Below are 24,490 nucleotides of genomic sequence, written 5' to 3'. Positions count from 1 at the left end.
GGTAGCTGTGGGAAATGGATGGAGATCAGTTGCTTGTTATGCTGTGTAATATAGGAGTTATGATGTGTAATATAGGAGTTATGCTGTGTAATATAGGAGTTATGCTGTGTAATATAGGAGTTATGCTGTGTATTATAGGAGTTATGCTGTGTATTATACGAGTTATACTGTTTATTATACAAGTTATACTGTGTATTATAAGAGTTACACTGTGTATTATAATAGTTATACTGTGTATTATAAGCATAAACTATAAGCAAACAGTCAGTGTATGCAGTGAGTTGTCACCTCCATGTGTTTAATACTAGTGTGAACGAATGGTCTGTTCAGACAAGCTCTTGCACACACATGCAAATATTCACACAACCTCACTCACTCAATGATAAGGCTTCAAACAGCCTGGAAATGTACAGTGTCGAGCATGTATGTCTACTGTACCCTCTAGTAAATCCTTGCCTGTTTGTGTTTGTTTGTTTGTTTGTTTGTTTGTTTGTTTGTGTGTGTGTGTGTGTGTGTGTGTGTGTGTGTGTGTGTGCATGTACTCATCTCCAAGAACTGAGATTTGTCATTTTACGGTTGTTGATTGAAACAGAGACCCTCAGTTGTCTCGTCATGTTTTGTTGACGAAAGGAACATTTGGCTGTACGACTGATTGATCTCACTGTGTGAAGTAGCTCCCGGGTTTCCTCTAGTCCGTCCGTCCGTCCCCCCCCCCCCCTTAAGGAGTTGTCTCTCTTAAAGGGGACTACTCTGCCCCCTGCAGGTTATACCCACAGAAATATAATTAATAGAATAGTGTCAATGTCAATGTACTGTAATTCTATTTCTATGGCTATGCCGTCTCAATAGTAGATGAGACAGCGAACGTAATGGATGCATTTGACCCTCATGCTGTTACCAATACAGTAAACTGTACCTCACACTAGAAGATAAATACATGCTGCATTACTGTTTGTGTAATGGAGGTGTTTGACCCTCATGCTGTTGCCAATACAGTAAACTGTACCTCACACTAGAAGATAAATACATGCTGCATTACTGTTTGTGTAATGGAGGTGTTTGACCCTCATGCTGTTACCAATACAGTAAACTGTACCTCACACTAGAAGATAAATACATGCTGCATTACTGTTTGTGTAATGGAGGTGTTTGACCCTCATGCTGTTACCAATACAGTAAACTGTACCTCACACTAGAAGATAAATACATGCTGCATTACTGTTTGTGTAATGGAGGTGTTTGACCCTCATGCTGTTACCAATACAGTAAACTGTACCTCACACTAGAAGATAAATACATGCTGCATTACTGTTTGTGTAATGGAGGTGTTTGGGAACCTTGCTCGTTTTATCAATAAACCTTGCCTGAGACCCAAAGAGTTGTGTTGGCTCCCGAGGCTTTAGTTCAGTGGGCTACCATAGATCAATATTGTGGTAAGCTGTTACTGATTGACTAGTTTAGATAGATCCATATCCGATCACAGTGCTGAATCCATAAGGTGCTCAGCTAATTGCATGTGATCAATGTGGCAGTTGGAAGTTTAGAGTCGATCACTCTTGATTAAAATAAGTAATTTGTGTATCAACAGAAGTTCTACTATAGACAGTCCTGTAAACCCGGTAGCTGATCTAATCCAGGCTCTGAAGCGGGGGGAACATTGAGAAAAGGTGGACCTTTCCTTCTGAATCTTCTGCCACAGGGGACCTTATGTTCCTGCTGTGTGTCAGGTTCTTCCACTTTCTACGGTCAATGTTATAAATACTGTTGCAGGGCTGGGAACTGCCAGAGACCTCACGATACGATATTATCACTATGCTTAGGTGCAGATGTGGTATGTATTGCCATTCTCACGATCCTCACGATTCTATATCGTATTGCGATTCGATACTGCGATTCTATTGCAACTTGATGTTCCAAACAGATTGCTCGCTATATGTCTGCTTTAGAGAGACAAGAGAGAGCATGAGACAACGAGTTTAGGTCAGTCTGGGAAATAAAAGTGCTGAAAGCATCGGGTACAGCATCAGGTACAGCCGACTAGCGCTAGCTAACGCTAACTACAGTAGCAACAAAAATAATAAAATGTAGAGTATAATATTGTTTTACAAATCGAGTCAAATATTGATATAATATCTGCCAAAAATAATCTTGCGATATGTAACTGTATCGATTTTTTTGACCCATCACCAATACATAAAGATAGCCACTAATACTTTACTAAACTCAAGCCGTGGTGACTTATTGCTGTATCATCTAAAAGGCTTTACTACATGGATAGTTCACCCAATTTACACAACAAGTCAGATGTTATCCTGGGTGAGCTGAACTATCCTTCTAAAACAGGATATGCCTATCATTTGATTCCCTGGTGTTTACTCAGGTAAAAAAAAAATGCAAAGGCTCCCACTATAAAAGCATTGCAAACATGGGTCACATCAGACAGGAAGTATCTGTGTGTGCTGTCACATCAGATAGGACTTTGTCCTCTCAGCATTTGCCACATACAGTGTCCTGGATTGGGTAGGTCTGGCTGGGATAACACCAGTCACACTGCATACAGGTGCTCAAGACCTTGGCTATGTTCCAATATCCATACTAGCACACCCACGGCCTGATTCTTATAGGACTCACTGTGGTGATTTAGCAAATGTATTTCTCAAGTGCAACACTTGATAACCACCTCCGTTCTCAATTTTGTTCCAAATAGCTGAGTGAATCCATCACAAGACTAGTGAAGTACGACAGCGTGACACCAAACACAACCTTATTTGAGACTGTTGTATGATTTACCACATTCACATACAGTATCATAGATATGATTTCATATAGCTGTGTATTATTAAAGAGGTAAACAGAAATGCAATTCAGGTCAGCCACAGAATTGGGGTAGAGGCCACTGGAGCAGAATCGGAACAGTTTCTGCCACCAGATGGCTCTCTCATCACATGAAGGTGATTTTCCATGGGGAGACTGTACAAGGCTTATCGTATTTAGGTTTCATCCAAAATGGCACCCCATTTCCTATATACCTGTAGTTCACTACTTTTGACCACCAGGGCCCATAGCATGGCTGGTCCCAGATCAGTTTGTGCTGGTGTGACAATGACCCTAGCAGCATTTCACGGTAAAGTCTACACCAGTTTTTAATTTTATTTAACCTTTATTTAACTAGGCAAGTCAGTTAAGAACAAATTCTTATTTACAATGGCGGCCTACCAAAAGGCAAAAGTCCTGCTTTTGGCTGGGATTAAATAATATATATATATTTTAAATAACATTGTAAATATAGGACAAAACACACAACAACAGAGCAAGGCAGCAACACATGACAACACAGCATGGTAGCAACACAACATGGTACAAACAGCTGTATTCGGTGCGCGTGGCAAATCAAATTTGATTTGATTTTGAGTTGGCAAGACGGCAGAAACAGATCTGGGACAGAATGTAACAGAATGTAACCTTACATACTAGGTAGACACATGGCTGATAGAACAGACGGAGGCGTAAACAGGAAAGGTGGTTGGTCTGCCTCAAGTCATGATTGGATAGCAGTTTAGATGTCAACACACACATAGTCATGTCTGTAGGCGGATGTGGTCTCCTCCACTTCCTCAAACTGTGTAGACTAGAAAAACGACCTACATTTCACCCATCTTTTACAACTCTCTAACAATATATGAAGAAAAGAAAACAAGTAGGCAAATGTTTTGTTACAGACACCTGAGATAACTGTTATAAGATGTTGTGTTCTGAGGCCTGTGTTGTGCAGTGGGTGGTGATTTTCCCTGCCAGGTTTTGGACAGGTGCAGCATGTGCTGTGGGAGAAAAGAATAATGATCATTATCACTGCGCTCAAAATAGAGTCACTTCCCCATATGCCTATGCAAATAGGGGCTTACAACAGCCGGCAGGTGCTGGTATAAACTAATAAAATACATATAAAATGTGTTACGTATTATTATCCTCTCTCTCTCTCCCTCTCTCTCTCTCTCTCTCTCTCTCTCTCAGAGACAGAGAGAGGTCACATCCCCTTATGAATACCGTGAATCACACCAAGCAGCTACAAAGTTCCCATCATGAGAAGTTTGGAGAGAAAAAAAGACTTAGTAAAGGGGAGGACATGACTGTGACTGCAGTGGAGAAGTAGGAAATAAGGGCCCTGCCTTACATAACAGACCTTCCCTCTGCCTGGAGACAGAAATAGCACCAGTGAGGGCAGACAGAGGGGCTGCCTAATACAAAACCCCACTACGAATGCAAGCACGGTTTGTGTGTGTAAATGAAAGAGTGGGTGAACCTGTTTGAGTGGGTGGCAAGATCAGAGAAAGAGAGAGTTGGGCGTCTCCCAAACATGCCTGTGTGTATGTGTTAACGAACGAGTGTTATCTGTGTTGCAGATGTCCGTTAGTTAGGGAGGTGTATACATCTCAATCTTAGTTCCGACCTGTTTGGTAAAAGAGGACAAAGGAAGTAGCACATGAGGGTATGCAGCCAAAGAGGACTAATACTTCTGAACGCTTGTTAATGTTCCTCCCATCTGGGCTGACTAGAGACACGATGTTAGCAGGCTGGGCTGTTGTGCAAGGCCTGCTATACCAGGTTGTTGTTGTTATTGGATGTTCAGTAAGACTGACATCAAGACTCAACATAGATGGGTTTTTGTTGGTGACATCTGTGATGAGAAAAGCAGAAACAAGTGAGATGTTGCTGAGGTCAGTGAGGACGTGCCTTGGTGAGACAGTGAGAACGTGTTAGGGGATGTGTTATATTCCTTTGCTGTCTTCTTTACACTGTCTGTCTGTCTGTCTGTCTGTGTCTGTTTGTCTGTCTGTCTGTATTTGGCTCACTGTTGTCTCAGAGAGGATCCCTTTCACCCATACATCTGGAGTCAGACGGTAGTCAGGCCACTCCCCCATTGAAACTGGCTTGTTGAAATTCCTCACATATAGAAAGGTCCAACTGTATTCCCCTGTCTCCCCAACAGCAACAAAGGGATCTAACAGATGAAGCCAGGCCAGTGGCTGCAGGCTGGGTGGAACCTGTCTGGAGCTTTAATAGCTAGGGTCTGGTCTGCTCCACTGGAAACACCCATCAGCCAATTAGATACACAACAAACACACTCACACACACACACACACTACACTCCCTTCTTTGAATAGTTTAGAAATCCCCCAAAAAGTTGAGGAAAGTCGTGTTTTTTTAAACAGGTTTCTTGAAAATATTAGACTAGTACTTTGTCTCCAAGTGTATCATCTGTCTTTCCCAACAATGGGATGAAGTGCTTTGCTCAAGGGCACAACAGTAGATGGTAGCTGGGAACAGACACCAGCAGCAATCTTCAGATTACTACTTCAATTCCTTTTAATGTGAGCCAGAACACCAAATACAGTTTTCCATTTAGTGTAAACTTAAAATGGACAACAAAAGTTTTCTAATCTCTAATCTAATTGCCACTGTCAGCAGTCCTAGCACCCCTTAGTTATTCTACAGGCTTTATGAAAGCTTTACGAGAGCTTCCTTAAGCCTCAACAGATATTGTTCGTTTAAAATGAGACATGATTTCGTAACTGCTCATTTCAGTGGCATGTGGTTTCTGTTTTCCTCAGCTTCATAACTTTCGGTGTGTGTTTGAAATAGGAAGCATGTCTATGTAGCTCTCGTCGGGTTATATAACAGAACGTCAGTCTCAGATCCTCCTGAGCAGCAGTAGTGGACAAGCAGGTAACAGCAGCATACCTTACAAGACTGGGTAGCATCCTGTTTGGAACGGGGCATCCTGTTTGGAACGCAGACCATCGCCAGACCATCGCCTCACCATTTTCATTGATGTGTATGGCTGTCGTCTTTATACTAGAATGAACAAGCACAGCCTTAGCATTTCAATCAAACGATCCGTTTTTTGATGTTTCGTAATAAAGCAGTGAAGTGGCCATGTGTGACGTGTATGTGGGTAACCTCAATTATTTTTTGCTTTGATGCTGATGAACGTTATTGATGGAATAGTATGATTAGAGGTATGCTAATATGTGTATGCTTTATCGCTAAATTTAGTTCAACACTTTGGACAGGCTGGGCATTTTTGACTGAATCTCATTGACTGGTGTAGATTTGACGATAATGTGGATCTCTGGTGACCGTGAGCGGTAAATGTATCTGAATGCTGTACGAACTTGGGTCACCATGTGTCACAACTCTCTGGATCACTTTGACCTTGTCCTGCTTTTTTGGGTTGAACTGTTCTTACACCCCCCCCCCCCTCACCTCATTTCCTCACTGCAGTAGTAGTCAGTAGGAGACAGCAGGTTGTCAAGACGGGTATTTCAGACAAACACTTTTGAGAGTTTGCTAAGGCTTATTAGTCTTTTAACACAATGGAAAATACCTGGAAAACTTATCAGAAATACAACATTGATAGAATCACTAATAACTCTCCAATGTAGGAAAACACAATAGAATGATATATATTATCAATTGTTTTATTCTGAGTTAGAAGTTGGAACTCCCTTTCTCAAGCACATCTTCAAACCAGACGGCAAAAACCTCAACTAGAGAGAGCCTTCACCCTCTCCATGGTGGAAAGAATTCTGGGTAAACAAGTTTTTCTCTTCTACAATGGACAGGCTGCGCTCTCGTGGTTCTTTAACTGAAGCATAATGATTGATGTCAGCTTGAGCATAAATCACTGGAGGGTAACAAACAGCTAGCATCCCCAGGCTCTTCTATTATTTCAAGCAGCCATCAGTGGTATCAGTGAGGTTGTGTCCCAATCATTTAAAATGGCTTCGTCTCCTTTTCTTGGTGACAATTGATCGGCTTGAGGGAAGGGAAGGGAAAGAGGATACCTAGTCAGTTGCACAACTAAATGCATTCAACTGAAATGTGTCTTCCTCATTTAACCCAACCCCTCTGAATCAGAGAGATGCGGGGGGGCTGCCTTAATCGACGTCCACGTCATCGGCTCCTAGGGAACAGTTGTTGTTCACTACCTTGCTCAAGGGCAGAACGGCACATTTTTGCACATTGCCGGCTCGTGGATTCGAACCAGCGACATTTTGGTTACTGGCCCAACGCTCATTACCGCTAGGCTAAGAAAAGATAGGGTCAGAATTCGACCGATTTATTTTGCCAATGAAGACCTTTTCATGTCAGCGTTCATGAAGGACAGGAACATTTCCTAGGGAAATTAGGAAAGGAAAATAGCATCCTAAGGAAATGAGGAAAATAAGAGAATCGATGACTATTGGGACAATGAGCCAGAGAGTGGCAAGGGGCCATTGAGTCCGTGAACCAGAGAGGAACTGGGGGCTATGAGAAAGAACAGGTTTCCCCCGGTCTGGTCCAGTCATGCATGGCTGGCTGTTGCCGCCTTGTCGGGTCGGAGGAGGAGGGAAACGGTTAACGGTTAAACAGCCTGAGGACAGGGAGCTTGGGAGACTACATTCCAAAACCCTCTGCGCTGTAAAACGTGAAGCTCCACCGACTCCACCACTCTGCAACACCAGACTCTCCTCAGCCCCAGTTCGTTTTCCCTCTTCTGCTTTTTGCATGAGTGGAACAGCTGCCTGACTGGGAGCTACCACTCTGTCACCACAGGGGCCGCCACACTCACTGGCCCAGGGAGCACAGCAATCTTTTGAAGACGCAAGCTTCCTTTCTCCCCCCATGTTCTTTCACAGTGGACTGGCCCTGATGTAGACAGCATGGGGGAGAGTGAGAGTGCGAGCTAGGCAGCACTCTGGAAGCCAGCTGATCATTGCTGTGGTATTCTGACTGCCACAGAGGCAGAGAGAGAGGGAGCGTGACAGACAGTAAGAGAGAGGGTGAGACGGAGCAAGAGAAGACGAGAGCACTGGAAGCCTCTGAGAAAAGGTTGCCAAACAGAACATCAACAGCCGAGTGGAAGGAACGCCTTCAGGGGAAACTGACTAACATGAAGAAGAGAACAGCCAGGAGGAGCTACTACTAAGATGTGAAGAACAACTGGTGGTTTATTTTGCCATCTTTAAGAGGGAGAGAAGAAGATAGAAACAACTGGTTAACCATTGAAGACAACTCAAACAGATAGGGTCTATTCAGACACTACAGAACGGATTTTGTCTATCTAGACACAACACAAGAAGATAGTGTCTACGCTATTCAAACCAAGGGAGGAAGCCGAAAACAGTGCCAAGGAGGATGTCTTGGCTGTCGCCCGTGTCTTGGGCCAAGTGGACGTGGACGGCAGTCCGGGGAGCAGGGGAGGGAGAGGACAGTGAAGAGGAGGAGGGCCAGGGGGTGAAGGAGGAGGATGGACAGCTGCCCCTTGGAGGGAAGCGAGAGGAAGAGGAGGAAGATGGATCTCAAGGGTGCAGGCGAGTGTGTTTGTTGGCTACATTGGAGCATTGAAGCATTCCAAGTGAGACCCACAATGCAGCTGGAGGGGGAGAGGGGGCGTCATATGGGGGAAGGATGGGGTGAGGGAGTGTCATAAGGGGGAAGGGGGTGTCATATGGGGGAAGGGGGTGTCATATTGGGGAAGGAGGGGGAAGGAGGGGGAGAGGGGGTGTCATATGGGGGAAGGAGGGGGAGAGGGGGTGTCATATGGGGGAAGGAGGGGGAGAGGGGGTGTCATAAAGGGGAAGGAGGGGGAGAGGGGGTGTCATATGGGGGAAGGAGGGGGAGAGGGGGTGTCATATGGGGGAAGGAGGGAGGAGGGGGTGTCATATGGGGGAAGGAGAGGGAGAGTGGCACCTGCTTTGCCTTTCCACCTGTGGGGTTTGTGAGTCGGTGCTGTTCTAACGTTTCAATCACACCGACAGTGCCCTGGCGCAAAATGGTACGCAGCATCATCTGGATATGTGTGCAACAAAAGTTCAACATTCACCTTCTGCTACATTTCTGTAATGACGCCTACGCATACAGTTTGACACATACGTTCGATAAATCCAACGTATGCACCACAACGAACACACTGCAACTGCCTCTGCAACACGATGCTGCAAGGAAGACAGCGTTTCATTGGAAATAAATGTACTTCTGGCGTACCAAAATGCAATGACGCTGTCGGTGTGATCAAAGCATAAAGGGGGAATGAGCAGAGAGAGAGAGAGAGAGAGAGAGAGAGAGAGAGTTAATGTGTGCGTGTGTGACGTTTGTTGGAAGTATTTCACAATGCCTCAGGTACTTTGTTATTCCCCAGCACCGCAGACAGGTACAACAAGTGATGTATAGCACACAATGTGCCCTCTGTCTCCTGTTCCTTGTTGGGGCAAAACACTATCCTGCCTTTGATGATTGTGTTATCACTCACGACTTTGTGATACCGATGGAGAGAGATGATCGTGCAATATATATGTTTTTATAGCAGTGTTTAATTGCTATACCTATAGCACAACATTGGATCTCACAGATACTACTGTGGGTTGTTTATCAGTTGTAGCCAACTGGTTTTGCACATGACAGGTATGCAAACACATTGCATTGAATGAGTACACATACTAGAACATCTGCACTAGTACACATACTAGAACATCTGCACTAGTACACATACTAGAACATCTACACTAGTACACATACTAGAACATCTGCACTAGTACACATACTAGAACATCTACACTAGTACACATACTAGAACACATACTAGAACATCTGCACTAGTACACATACTAGAACATCTGCACTAGTACACATACTAGAACATCTACACTAGTACACATACTAGAACATCTGCACTAGTACACATACTAGAACATCTACACTAGTACACATACTAGAACACATACTAGAACATCTGCACTAGTACACATACTAGAACATCTGCACTAGTACACATACTAGAACATCTACACTAGTACACATACTAGAACATCTGCACTAGTACACATACTAGAACATATACACTAGTACGCATACTAGAACATCTACACTAGTACACATACTAGCACATCTGCACTAGTACACATACTAGAACATCTACAATAGTACACATACTAGAACATCTGCACTAGTACACATACTAGAACATCTACACATACTAGAACATCTACACATACTAGAACATCTACACATACTAGAACATCTACACATACTAGAACATCTACACATACTAGAACATCTGCACTAGTACACATACTAGAACATCTGCACTAGTACACATACTAGAACATCTGCACTAGTATGCATACTAGAACATCTGCACTAGTATGCATACTAGAACATCTGCACTAGTACACATACTAGAACATCTGCACTAGTACACATACTAGAACATCTGCACTAGTACACATACTAGAACATATACACTAGTACGCATACTAGAACATCTACACTAGTACGCATACTAGAACATCTACACTAGTACGCATACTAGCACATCTGCACTAGTACGCATACTAGCACATCTGCACTAGTACGCATACTAGAACATCTACACTAGTGCGCATACTAGAACATCTACACTAGTACACATACAAGAACATCTGCACTAGTACACATACAAGAACATCTGCACTAGTAGACATACTAGAACATCTGCACTAGTAGACATACTAGAACATCTGCACTAGTAGAACATACTAGTACACATACTAGAACATCTACACTAGTAGACATACTACACTAGTACACATACTAGAACATCTGCACTAGTACACATACTAGAACATCTGCACTAGTACACATACTAGAACATCTGCACTAGTACACATACTAGAACATCTACACTAGTACACATACTAGAACATCTACACATACTAGAACATCTGCACTAGTACACATACTAGAACATCTGCACTAGTACACATACTAGAACATCTACACTAGTACACATACTAGCACATCTGCACTAGTACACATACTAGAACATCTACACTAGTACACATACAAGAACATCTGCACTAGTACACATACTAGAACATCTACAGTAGTACACATACTAGAACATATACACTAGTATGCATACTAGAATATCTACACTAGTACGCATACTAGCACATCTGCACTAGTACACATACTAGCACATCTGCACTAGTACACATACTAGCACATCTGCACTAGTACACATACTAGAACATCTACACTAGTACACATACAAGAACATCTGCACTAGTACACATACTAGAACATCTACAGTAGTACACATACTAGAACATCTGCACTAGTAGACATACTAGAACATATACACTAGTATGCATACTAGAACATCTACACTAGTACACATACTAGCACATCTGCACTAGTACACATACTAGAACATCTACACTAGTACACATACAAGAACATCTGCACTAGTACACATACTAGAACATCTGCACTAGTAGACATACTAGAACATCTGCACTAGTAGACATACTAGAACACATACTAGAACATCTACACTAGTACACATACTAGAACATCTGCACTAGTACACATACTAGAACATCTACACTAGTACACATACTAGAACATCTGCACTAGTACACATACTAGAACATCTACAGTAGTACACATACTAGAACATCTGCACTAGTACACATACTAGAACATATACACTAGTACGCATACTAGAACATCTACACTAGTACACATACTAGCACATCTGCACTAGTACACATACTAGAACATCTACACTAGTACACATACAAGAACATCTGCACTAGTAGACATACTAGAACATCTGCACTAGTAGACATACTAGAACACATACTAGAACATCTGCACTAGTACACATACTAGAACATCTGTACTAGTACACATACTAGAACATATACACTAGTACACATACTAGAACATCTGCACTAGTACACATTTTTTTCACCTTTATTTAACCAGGTAGGCTAGTTGAGAACAAGTTCTCATTTGCAACTGCGACCTGGCCAAGATAAAGCAAAGCAGTTCGACACATACAACAACACAGAGTTACACATGGAATAACCAAACATACAATCAATAATACAGTAGAAAAAATCTATAAACAGTATGTGCAAATGAGGTAGGATAAGGGAGGTAAAGGCAATAAATAGGCCATGGTGGCGAAGTAATTACAATATAGCAATTAAACACTGGAATGGTAGATGTGCAGAAGATGAATGTGCAAGTAGAACATCTGCACTAGTACACATACTAGAACATCTGTACTAGTACACATACTAGAACATCTACACTAGTACACATACTAGAACATCTGCACTAGTACACACACTAGAACATCTGCACTAGTACACATACTAGAACATCTACACTAGAACATATGCACTAGTACACATACTAGAACATCTACACTAGTACACATACTAGAATGATATTTTCACAATAGTTTGTATTTCCAGATATTCTAGTGGTATGACCAAACTCATCTACCTCTCTCTTTATCTGTTTCTCTCTTCCAGTTCGGACTCAGAGGGCCACTTTGCGACCCCAGAGGCTCAGAGTCCTGTCCACGCTCCACTCAGTGTCCCAGGAGAGCTGGAGAACCTCGCCACTGACAGAGCAGGTGAGAGCACTGCTGCTTGCCTTCAACACACAAGGACAGAAAGAGAGAAGTAGGCACAAAACATGCTGAAAATCACTTGCACGTATTTCATTAAGTTCAACAACAAAATTAAAATGAATGAATGTTATCTATCCCCGAAGGGCAATTACTTTGGGCATGTGAGTCAGCAACAAAAACAACAACATGACATCATACAACTATATCATAATGACATACCACACAGAGCAGCTTCACAGTAAGGGATATTGTTGGGATATTATAGCACAAAATAGTCCCTCACAACATCTACAGTACATGGCATGGCCTATCACACACCCCAACCACCTCTTCAGTTCACTCCCACACCCACGCACCACTGACTGACACTCACGTGTAGAGAATGCATTAGCTGGCTGGCTTCCTTTGGAGTTTCCATGGCAACAAGAGAGATTTGGTCTCTCTGTCTTGCACTTCCTGTGGGGAACCGTGTGTGTGTGCGCGCGCTATCATGGTGCTTCAACTTTTAACAGTCACCTCAGATGTGGTTTTCAATATGCTGTTTTCATTAATTAAACAAAATACAGTGTTTGGTGGAATCAAGTAGGTTAGTCCTTCAGACCTTTTGATGTCGATCAATAATGTTTTCTCAACTGAAACTGCAGATTGCATTTGCTCTCAAAGGACTGCTACTGCATTAGATTAAACTGCACCTACTGTAAAGCTATTTTAACTATGTTCTGTCTGACATGTGGCCAAACGGAGGGAAGTGTACCTTGCCGCTGTAATTGAAGACAGATGTGCTTTGTTTGCCTACCGTACTTCTCTCGCCACTCTGACTGTTAGACATTCACAAAGACCATTAAAGTTACACAGCACTTAAAGCTTGATATTAAACTACACAATTACCTGATTCACACCAACAATTAACGCTAGTTGTGAGAGAGAACCCACTGGGCACACACTGGTTGAATCAACGTTGTTTCCACATAATTTCAATCACTTTACCTTGAACCAACGCAGAATAGACTGTGAATTGACATCTGTGCCCAGTGGGAAGTCATCGGCTGAATACAGGACTTATATTTGCCATTCAGGTCAATCTGAGGTAGGCCACTCCAAAACCTACTTGAATATACTTGAAACACTTCATTTCAAACCCTGTTATTGTATGATGTCCAGTATATGTTGGCGATAATTTAGATGGTCTCAAAACTCATAGAGAGTGCATGCAATGCAACCACATACCCGTTGGATTTCAGGCTGGTTTGGAAGTATTTGAGGAGGCGTAGTTTAGTTGGACAGCCGTGCTGCTTTTCACTCTGTCAAAGTTACTTTTAATAAGTATTTCTTCGTCTCTGAGAGCTTTGTTTCGGTTCACTCCACTGTGTTTTGATATGGGACTGTAAAAGAAAGGGGTCTCAAACTGCTTTGAGTGGGATTGCATAGCACAGGCTAGTATGTGTCCAGGCTATCTTTGTTTGCTCAGGCCTGGGGTAGTGAAAGTGTCGTTCGTGAGCCGCGGAGTCTGAGAAGGCTGCATTCGCTGGCAGCACGCACCGAGGGAGTTGTCTTCAGTTCTATTCCACAACCACAAACATTCTCCTGATGTTTCCTCACTCCTCCTCTTCCTCACGCAGCCAGCTGTGAAGATTGAACTCTAGCTCACTGGCCCGTTTTGAAGGGACTGTTCTTGGCAGCATGAAGCTAGCCTGTTCCAGGATTTGTTTGTGCTGCTTTGCTAATGGTCCCAGATCTGTTTGTGCTGTCTTGCCAATAAAGACCATATGAGTTGGCAAGACAGCACAAACAGACCTGGCAACAGGCTAGGATGAAGCTGCAGGTACTTTTAGAGACGTTTAGTAGTGTACACAAAAACAACCTTGTTGTTTGTCCTACTCTCTGAATACTTAACTATGTCTGGCAATAAGTCAAGTAAAAGAATGTTGTAGGGTTTATAGACAGAAATAATGTCTATACATCTATAAATCCCACACTCCTCCCAGGAGTGGTGCAATTTAAAAATGTGGTGCAATTTAAGAACGTGGTTAGTTGTAAACTGCACATTTTTCTCCGCCCCATGGCAAAACAAGTAAAATTGCATGAAATGAGTTATAAAATTGCTAAATGTTCTCTCCGCCCAATGGCAAAATGCAAAAAATTGCAGGACATTTTCTTTCAAACTAAAAACAGTATGGGCTCTATTTTAACAACCTAACGTAACGGCTAATCTAAGCAGGGTTGTGTCAGGAATATTTCTGCTATTTTCCCTATCATAATTATCGGCGCACTTGCGAAAGGACTGGGTTTTGATGAATGCACAAGCATTCACTCTGATATAGGGGCTAGGCCTACTCTAAATTGCATTATGGCTGAGCATGGACATGCCAAACATACAACTTACAAGCACCATAATTTCTCCCTGTGGGCATATAATATTAAAACAGGGCAGACTATGGAGGGTTTTACACACATCCAAACTTTTCACAGTAGCAGGACAAAGATCCAATGTAAAGAGAAATGTCCACTCACGTTGTACTGCTCCCAAATAGGCCTATGTTTTATGAACATACCGGAACCATCTTACAAATCAGATCGCATTCATTCGTTTTTTATGTTTCTAAACACAAAGTATACAGGCACCAAAAGCACATTAGGCTACTGTTGTTCCATGCACATACGGGCAGTGTGCATCACGACTGGATAGGCCGTCAAAATTCATGCCATAACCCACTGCCTTACCGATAAAACCAGCTTTTGTTTGGTCATAAATAAGAGAAAGTTGATTGCCAGTGTTCAGACCTGGTGAGAGAGCTTATATAACCACTCTTAACTTGGGGAATGTATTGTCTTGCCCTACTGTCTAGTCTTGTTCTACTTTAGGTCCTTAGTGCTGCATTTGGCTACTGCAGGAAAAGAAGCGACTGCTATATTGTTTTAGGGTTGAACTAAAAACCCTAGTGCCGACAATAAGTATAACGTATATTATGAAATATATAACTGCATTTTCCTTTATACTATGAGTATTTGTATCAAATGAGTACAAAAGTACTTCTGTCCAGTGAGAGTTAGTCTTAGTATTATTGCAGTATCAGGACCGAACGTAATAATGGCATAATAGAGACTGAAAAGTGATGACACTACAGAAAAACTGCTTATCAGAAATAGGTGTTCTCTCTTGATAATATAGCAATATAGCCATGTTCACTATCTCTACTTCAATAACTTAACCTTTAATTCCTGGGTACAGGGATCTGAACTTTGATGAACTGACTATAGAGCAGTTAATCAGATCTGCTCTGTCCAAGCTCTACAGATGTAGGATCTTCATTTCATTTTCCACTTTTCAGACTTAATTTTGCCTTATGAAAAATGTATCAACCCCTTCAATAATGTCCATTATTTACAATACACATAATAATTCACATTTCCTGTTGCTGCAGGATTATTTTCCTACTGTAGAAAACTGGCTCAAATCAAGATCCTATATACTGTACCCCTCTCTGCGGCCCTCTCTTGTTCTCTCTGTCCACACACACACACACACACACCACACCCATTCACATGTACATAAACATACTGATGGAAAGATTTGACTTTGCTTAGTGATGATTAGCTCTAAATATTTTGAATAAGAGAATCAACACTGCATTAAACACTGTAGCATATTAATTCTTCCACTCCACTGAATATAAATAAACTAGGGCCTTTGCTGCCCCCTGTCTCTTAGCAACAGACTGTTGCATGAAAACTGTGACGATGACGGCCATCAGGAAACATTTGTACATTCCTCTGGGCAGTGTTGCAAAATCAACAACAGCAACAGCTCCCTCAAGACATACACTCTCAATCTGACCTGTTAAGGCTTTTCCATATTCCCTTATTACAGTTTCCTAGTACAAGCAAATGTATTGTTATGTTATTAGGCCTTTAAAAAAAGCGTAACCATGGAAATAGATGCAACTTTATGTTACTGTGAGATTGGTAGCAACCAAGGAATATTATCATCTCTTAATATTTGTTGCAACCTGCCTTGAGAAGGCTTTTTTGTTGAAATTACATCACACTCCAAATTACATTTTTGATCGTCGTCTTTTGCATTTGTGGCTACGTTTCAAAAACTACATTTTCTGGCAGCTACTACTGGTTTTTGAGTCGACTTTTTGTATCCTCTCTCCTACTTTCACCAGATACCCTGGAGGAGGAGGATGAACAGCTGATGGTGTCTGGCCTAGCCGGGGATCCAGTTCATAGCCTCTTTAACCAGAACATGGGCCAGGCTGAGCCCCCCTTGGCTCCTGAGGAGGAGGCCGCCGTGGACCCTAAGGAGGAGGCCCCCATGGACCCTAAAAAAGGGCCCCAAATGCTTCCCAACAAAGACACTACCGAGGTTCAACCCTCCACAGCAGACCCACCAGCACATGCCAATGGAGAAGCAATGACCAGTCCTGCTCTGAACTTAGGTCTACCCGATGAGAGGCCAAATGCTACCTCTATGGACTTAGGCCTACCTGAGGAGAAGCCACTGGCTACTTCTCTGGACCTAGGTCAACCCGAGGAAGAGAGGCCACTGTCCAGCAGCACAGAGCCAGTTTGTAATGGACACCCCATTGAGACCATCTCTGAACCGCAGGCCAAACTCACTAAAATCCCTAAAACCACTAAAACCAAGCCTCCTTCCCTGAAGATAAAGGGAGCCCTGAGCGATGCTACCACACAGGGGGACGGGGACGGGGACATTGACATCATCACAATCCCTAAGGCTAGCTACAACTTCGACCCGGACCAGTTTGACGACAGCTTTAACCCGTTCGCCACTGGAGGCTCCAAGATACAGAACTCTCCCCCAGCTTTTGCAGCCGATGCCCTGCCCACACTTGAGACGCTACCTGTAAGTAGCTCCTTTCCCAAACTGGAGCCTTTACCTGTACGTAGCTCTTCTCCACCGCTTTGTGGGACTAGTTCCTCATCTAAAATGGAGGTTGAGGAGGTCAAAGAGCCCAAGCCTGTGAAGATGGAGTTTGGGTTAGACGAGGCAGGCGAGGTAACAAAAACACAGCCAAGGAGGCTGGGTAAAAAGCCTGGCAGCAAGCTCGCCACCAAGAAACCAAAGGCCAAAGCAACAACGACTGCACCTGCCCCGACGCCGACACCCGAACCAGTCGTAGCTGAACCGGTAGCAGAGCCAGTTTCAGAAACCGCTTCTGAACTGCTTTCCGTGCCAGGTGCCTCCTTAAGTTTGGATGACGTTCCAATTCCCAAGTCAACTTATAACTATGACCCAAACCAGTGGGATGACCCTAATTTTAACCCCTTTGGGGCTGGTGGTTGCAAAATGAGCAGTTCCCCAGTTCTTCCTAAAGGATCCTACAGCTTTGATCCTCAGAACTTTGACGACTCAGCTGAACCCTTTAAGCCATCTAAAGCCCTGGGCAGTGAAAACCCAACTTCTCAGGATACCCCTGAGAGGCCAGCAGAGGAAGCAGTGAAACCAAAGCTGGATCGCCCCCTGGAGGAGGAGAAGAAAACGCGCCAGCCTCCAAAGAAAAGCAAGGACAGGATCATCAAGTAAGTCTGCTACACCCACAGCTTGGCATTTCAGCACGTCAATCCAAAGCATGCGTTGTGTTCCACCACTAGTGTAGCCTTCTTCAGGGTAATTCTGTATCCAGAAATGTGTTTTGTCCTAGCAAGAAGAAAAACATGAAATTGTCGTCCTTGTCGTTATCCTACAGTATGTGATATCAAGCCTTCCTTTGTGGTTTTCACACTAGTTTAAACTAGTTTTAGATGGTGCTGCAGTTACTGGATCTCTTTTTGCCTTTTGCGAAGTCACTGGCATCCTAATGTTTGGGTCAGTCGCCCGCTGCCAAACCCTCAGCCCTCTAGCCAGCCCCCTAGAAACCTAACTCCATCTCTAATGCTGAGCAGAACACCTCTACTCACTCGTCCTTCTCTCTCTCTCTCTTTCATCCTTCATTCCCAAAATGCTCTCCGTGCCACCGCTGTACCCCCTCCCATCTACCCAACCAACCTCCACTGTCTGTCTATCATGCACCCCTTCTCTGCTTCTCCTTACACCTTGTGTTTGTTCGCCTCAGGACCACTGAACAAGTGAAGTTTCTCTGTTTTCTATTGTAAGTAGTACTCGCTCTTCCACCACTCAATCTCTCGCTTGGTATGCCGTCTTTGCTTTCTGTCCCATTGCATGTGTTGTTATGATGAGAGCACAGTGTTGTCATGATGAGAGCTCAGTGTTGTCATGATGAGAGCTCAGTGAAGATGCTTTTAGTGACTTGCACTCTTGCTTGTTGGCACGTGAAACCCTCCTTGAAAAACAAAGATTCATTAGCTAGTTGGCTATTTCCTGAACAGTTGCCTTGTTACTCTTTGCAAAGTTAAATAGCAGATTTCAATCAGCATAGGATTTTAACAGTGTTGTAGTGTGCGTCACTGACAAGACCAATGGGACCTGTAGTGTTGACAGTATAATCCATATTTAGACAATAGCTATTTATTAGATACCTGTCCTGAACAATTACATGTCAAGTAAACATGTTATCTTGGCTGATTGCCCCAATAACCAATGCTATATTTTTTATTCACAAATCCTCTGCCTGTGTTCTTCCTCTAGGAATTCTTGTAAGGTGAAGAAGTATGAAAACCAGTCCCTGGTCCTGGATGTCTGCAATCAGGTGTGTGTGTGTGTGTGTGTGTGTGTGTGTGCAATATCAGCTGAATATAACCTTGCTGCAGTGTCACTGCAATTGTTATTACTCAGTAGGTTACCTCATCTCATTTACACACACACACACACTTCTCTCTCATGCTGACCAGTGCCTTTCCCTTTCTCACACACTCATCAGTGTCTCTAGCACTGCAGTACAACCCTGGCGTGTTGACAGATGCATTACCCATCTCTCAGCACTGTTTATAGAGGCCGTGTGCCATCAAGTCTTTTGACCTCCCATTGACCTCAATAGACTATCAAACTACTTCAAGTGACCCCCAAATGTAACGCTTTGAAAAACAAAACAAAAATACTATAATACCAGAGAAATCAAGTACTATTTGCATGTTGAAATGCATATAGAATGCACCTTGGAATATTGCTGCATTGTTTGATTTTTTTGTTGGTGGGCTTATTCTCTGAGGGTACAGTATGCACATTTGACAGATTATGGATTTAATTATAGAATGATCTTCACCGCCTATCAGATGGAATACATTGAATTGAATACAGTAATGACAGTTAGAACACTGATGTGATGGTACTATCTTCCTCTAGAGTCTTCTAGACTGACAGCACGCTGGCACTGCATTCTCTTGTTTACAGGAAGAGGATGCGGTGGTGTCCCAGGTTCAAGGAATGCCCCGCCGTGTTCGCCATGCCACCGATGAGGAAAAGTTGGCTTGCAGTGGCATCATGGGCCAGAAAGCCAAGGAGGAGGCCGAGGTGGAGGAAGACTCAGCATGTGCCAAAGGCCCAGCCAACCCATCCAATGTCAAAAGCCAGGCGCTGCTGGATGGTAAATTTGGTTTGCTCTCAGGCAGGGGCGTCAGTTGGGTATGGCTAGCTCAAGACCCCAAAAAATGTAAAAGTAGGCTACACATAAGTAGACGAAAATCATTCCAGTCCCGATTAAAATGTAAAGGCTGTTTAGCATATTAGATGGCTTTAGGACCATGCAGAGCATCGTTCGGAGAGAAGCTGCCAGCCTGCATGCATTTCTCTTACTTTTAGAAAGCAGAGACAGAGTTTGCTTTGTCAGTCAGCGCGCCGATTTCTTTGAATCTGATATTGTAAGCCTCGAGGCCCGCTGTTTTATGCACAGGTCACTTTCACATTGATGTCGGCACAGGTGACACGTCCAACAGCCTAGGGGAAGATAAGCTTCCATTAAAGTAAATTGATTTAAATCTGCCCAAATTAGCGATATAATTACTCGTGCCTATACAGAAATAAATGCTAAATTTGAAAATATTACACCAGAGAGCATGATTTGGCCACAGAGAATCATTAGCTTCTTTTTAAAATGAGCTGTGAATCATTTTAAGCGCGCAGCAAATAGCTGATGGTTGAGTTACAGCAGTCAGAAAAGCAATTAAATAGACCCTGGCCTATCGCAATATTTCAAAATAGGAAAAACAGTTTAAAAAGCAAATGGCTATTGCTGAAAAGAGAAGACAAAGAATAGACGAATCTGTCTCTAGTTATCAAAATTCTCAACTCCCAATTGAGCAACACAATTTATTGGCACAAGTGAAGACCATTGGCCATATCCCCCGAGTGAAAGCATATTCACTGTCTTTATTATTGGATCATTCCCACTGGAATGTTTTGGGGGGGACAATAATGTCCTCCTCCAGGCTAGATGGACGTCATATTGTACAATTTGTGTCTCCCCTTTTCGTAGACTGTAGATTTTTTTTTGCATTCAAGTCATATAAAGTGTAGTAGAATTGCATTTTTCCAGCGCATAGAAAGAAGAAACATAGCTGATTAGGTCTACTCTATAGGCCCTATTCTCATTACGAGATTAAGGAGAGTCTGAGGACCAGATTGGCGAAAGAGATTTCCAATTTTCACTTCATATTTCACATTTGCCTTACCTTTCGTTGTCGCTGGCAACGTGACATTCTTGGTCCGCAGCGCAAATTGACCGTAAGCACAAACGATTTAACAATCCAAGCAATTTTTCTTCTAAAACACATTAGGCTACAATATTGAATAATGTGACAATCCACAAGCAGGTGCAGACAATTAAAGGGTTTATTTTCTCATCCATACACATTCAATTAGCTGACAACATGCTTCTTAATCAAATAATGAATGTTTACCCCTCCCTAGCTGAGGAACCATCAACTCCGTTCTCTTATGGTCGCGGGATTTGTTATCAACAACATTTGAGTCACCGTCAGTCAATTCTTAAAAGCTTTTAGCGCTTTTTACTCATTGCGCGTACTACGTAAACTAAGATTCAATTGGGTCCTTGGGATGTCCCTACCCCATTGAAGTTGAAATGTTAAATTGTTAATGTTAGGGTTGAGGTTAGGTAATGGTTATGGTAGGGTTATGATTAAGGTTAATAGTTAGGGTCATTTACGTCGCACGAGCAACGATTAAAAAGTCGGTGGTTGTATTCGTTAAATGATTTTGATTAGAAATAGGAATTTCAGCACCCCGCGGAAGGACTGCAAGTTGTACAGGACAAACATAAATTCAGTGAAGTGTATTCAGAATGTTTTTTTTATTTTTTTTACAGAAATCTACTGATTGTGACTCAATGTTGTTGCTAGCAAATCCCACGACCAGTTATCAAAACTCAACACCACCTCACTATAAGAGAACAGAGTCGGGGGTTCCTCAGCTACCCACCCATACGAATAGAAAAGTACAGTAAAGCTATCATACAGTGTCATGCATATGATATTATAATATAGGCTACACAGCAAGGTAACATTAGCTAGCTAGTTAGCGAAACAAAATATGTTCCGCATCCTCACGTAAACGTGCTAGCTGTAGCTGACGTTTAGCTGAACCATTGCTAGATGTGAGCTCTTTGGCTTACACTAGGTACCGTTTTAAAGCTATCTCAGAACAAACCAGGCTTCATTTTATCAATATCATGGAAGTCATTGAGAGATCCAAGCAAATTGTGAAAATGCTGATAATTCCCCTGAGAGTTACTTCTTGTTTGGACCTCAGTAGCTCAGTGCAGTCAAGCAAAAAAATAAACAGGTTCAAAGTCTCAAAATTAAGGAAAATGTCTGTACATTTTAGCTGTTTCAAAAACATTGCTATGCTATCACTGTAAGAGTGTTGGCTCAACGAGACAATTCTGTTTACACAGCCCTGCTTAAAGGGGGGGGGGCAACTGTAGGCCGGGTGTTGTGCGCTCCCTCTGAAGGTAGCGCTCGAGGCTTGACAAGTTCGCAAGTTTACATTGCAGTATATGTGTAGCCGAGGGACCCTAAAAGTTTGCTGGCTCAGGCATGCGTTGTTCAGAACTGTCTGTTTTGCTAACAGTGATTGAGTTTAGTTATATTATTAGCTGAGTTCCTTTTTTAAGGAACTCATTCGGGCTTTCAACTTACTCTTGAACGTTGTAATAGTAAAATGCACAAGGTGCAATTTCGAAACTGGGTAGTACATAAGAAGTTTTCCTCTTGTCGTGTTAGTCATTGCAGACCTTAGAGAGCTACAGTATTTTGAACTTTTCCAGATCAACTAGCCCACGTCAGCTAACATTTTTTAGCTAGTTTTTTTTTTGCCCATTGATTTTGTTGTAATGTTTGAGTCACTCAGATATCACATGAACACATATAAAATGTACACGATGTTCCCCAACGATGGAAGGGGGACATGAGTGAAAAGCTTGTGAATCCCGGTTTTAGATGTATCCAATAATCAGTAGTCAAAGTATCCAATAGTCATAGTCAAATGGACTCTGCTTAAAGGGGCAAGAAAACAAACAGCTAAATGCAAGAAGCAGTCCTAGACAAAGCATAAAAGCAGCTTCTGGAGAGCCTCTTGGATTGTTGAATCTCACATTAGGTTTTACTGCCACCTATTGGCCATAGAAAATCAGGTGTTGAGTAAAATGACTTTCCATCTCCATCCCCTGATTCAGTATTTATTTTTTCCCCCTCAGGTCCACAGGCGAGGATAACACACTGTATGGATGAGAAAGACATTTGCACTTCGGTAAGTAGGCCTAGATCACGGCTGGCCAACTTTGATGGGGGTGAGGCCACAAAGAATTTGAACTCGTCATGAGGGGCCGTAGTGACTCGTGGGTCAGCGTACTCTCATCCATACCCATACATACAGTCAACTGATTTGTGCAATCAATCCATTTGTGCATTTAAACTACTTAACTCTCCTAACTAAATGCATTATACCAATAGCCAAGGACGGTTGGGGGTTCCTCCCAGCTCGCCGACAAATAATTTTACTGGGCCTCTTCTTGACGACGGAGAGAAATGTAGCATTTCTTTCAATTCTACATAGTTTGCCATGGGACGTAAAGAACATTTTGTCGTTTTAAAACACATTTTCTGCAATTCATCACATTTTCCCATGGGGCAGAGAGAACATTTGGAACTGTTTTAACAAATGCAATTATAATCATTTTTCCATGAGGTAGAGATAAAACTAATTCTACACATTTTGCCATGACTTATGCCATGTCAGTATGATATCTGAGTGAGAGTGACTTGCAAAATCAATGGGGAGCCCCCCAAGGTCAGGGCCCCTGGGCACGTACCCTGCATGCCCGGTCAGCATTTGGCCATGATTACTATTTTAGAAAGCTGTCTAGACTAACTTACCAATCTAAAAATTGTTAGCTGACAAGGCTAATTGAGTGACTGTCAGTGACTAACATAACAAGAGAAAAACTACTGATGCCCAACCAAATTGCGAATTTGCACCTTTTGTATTCTACTATTTTAACTCTCAACAGTAAGTTGAGACCTCGACCCCAAAATACATTGTGATCGAGGGCCCCATTTTTGGAAATTGATCCGCGTGCCTTAAAAAGAGGGCCTATGCGGTACACGGGCAGACAGTTACCCATCCCTGGCTTAGGTCTTTTGATTTGTTAGTTGTCATAATTTGTCAATAGAAGCCAGTTTGCATAAGAGCTCAGACTGACATGTTTTGTCCTTGGTGTCTACAGAGTGAAGAGCTGTCAATCACCCCAGAGCCAAAGTTGATTGGCTGTGAGGGTCATGATGATAAAGGCAGTCCTTCCTCCCTGGAGACCATATCGCAAAGTGAGATGGACAAAGCAGCAGTGCTCACCTTGATCAGAGAGGAGGTACAGTAAATGACTGATTAAACCTGGGTCGTGATCATTAGGCACCAAACGGAAATAGAGAGGGACTACTTTGACTAATAATAAAACACACATTTTTTGTTAAAAAACATTTTTCGTTGCCTGCCCTAATGAACACAACCTAGCTAACACCAAGCTAGTCTTTTGAGCTAAAGGCTCAGTTCCTTGATTGCAGACTGTCACTGTAACACTGAACACACACTACAGTGCTTCTGTT

General features: G+C 42.7%; 1 protein-coding gene across 3 annotated transcripts in view; it reads left to right on the top strand.

Annotated features, from left to right (window-relative positions):
• LOC139370928 (transforming acidic coiled-coil-containing protein 1-like) overlaps window positions 1-24,490 on the top strand; it is a 38,752-nt gene that overhangs the window by 10,270 nt on the left and 3,992 nt on the right. For 2 of the 3 annotated variants that reach the window (XM_071110820.1, XM_071110819.1), the window contains exons 2-7: window positions 12,351-12,454; window positions 16,621-17,998; window positions 19,065-19,125; window positions 19,767-19,959; window positions 23,086-23,138; window positions 24,115-24,255. In XM_071110820.1, coding sequence (XP_070966921.1) covers window positions 16,650-17,998; window positions 19,065-19,125; window positions 19,767-19,959; window positions 23,086-23,138; window positions 24,115-24,255 — 1,797 coding nt within the window. In that variant the 5' untranslated portion in view covers window positions 12,351-12,454; window positions 16,621-16,649. Of the gene's footprint in view, window positions 1-7,520; window positions 8,355-12,350; window positions 12,455-16,620; window positions 17,999-19,064; window positions 19,126-19,766; window positions 19,960-23,085; window positions 23,139-24,114; window positions 24,256-24,490 lie in introns of those variants that run through there. The other variant, XM_071110818.1, reaches the window with a different exon arrangement.

Source organism: Oncorhynchus clarkii, chromosome 17, assembly GCF_045791955.1.
Source record: "Oncorhynchus clarkii lewisi isolate Uvic-CL-2024 chromosome 17, UVic_Ocla_1.0, whole genome shotgun sequence".
Taxonomy (NCBI): Eukaryota; Metazoa; Chordata; class Actinopteri; order Salmoniformes; family Salmonidae; genus Oncorhynchus; species Oncorhynchus clarkii.
Note: the sequence above shows the minus strand (reverse complement) of the source record. Positions and strands in the feature narration are given on the sequence as shown.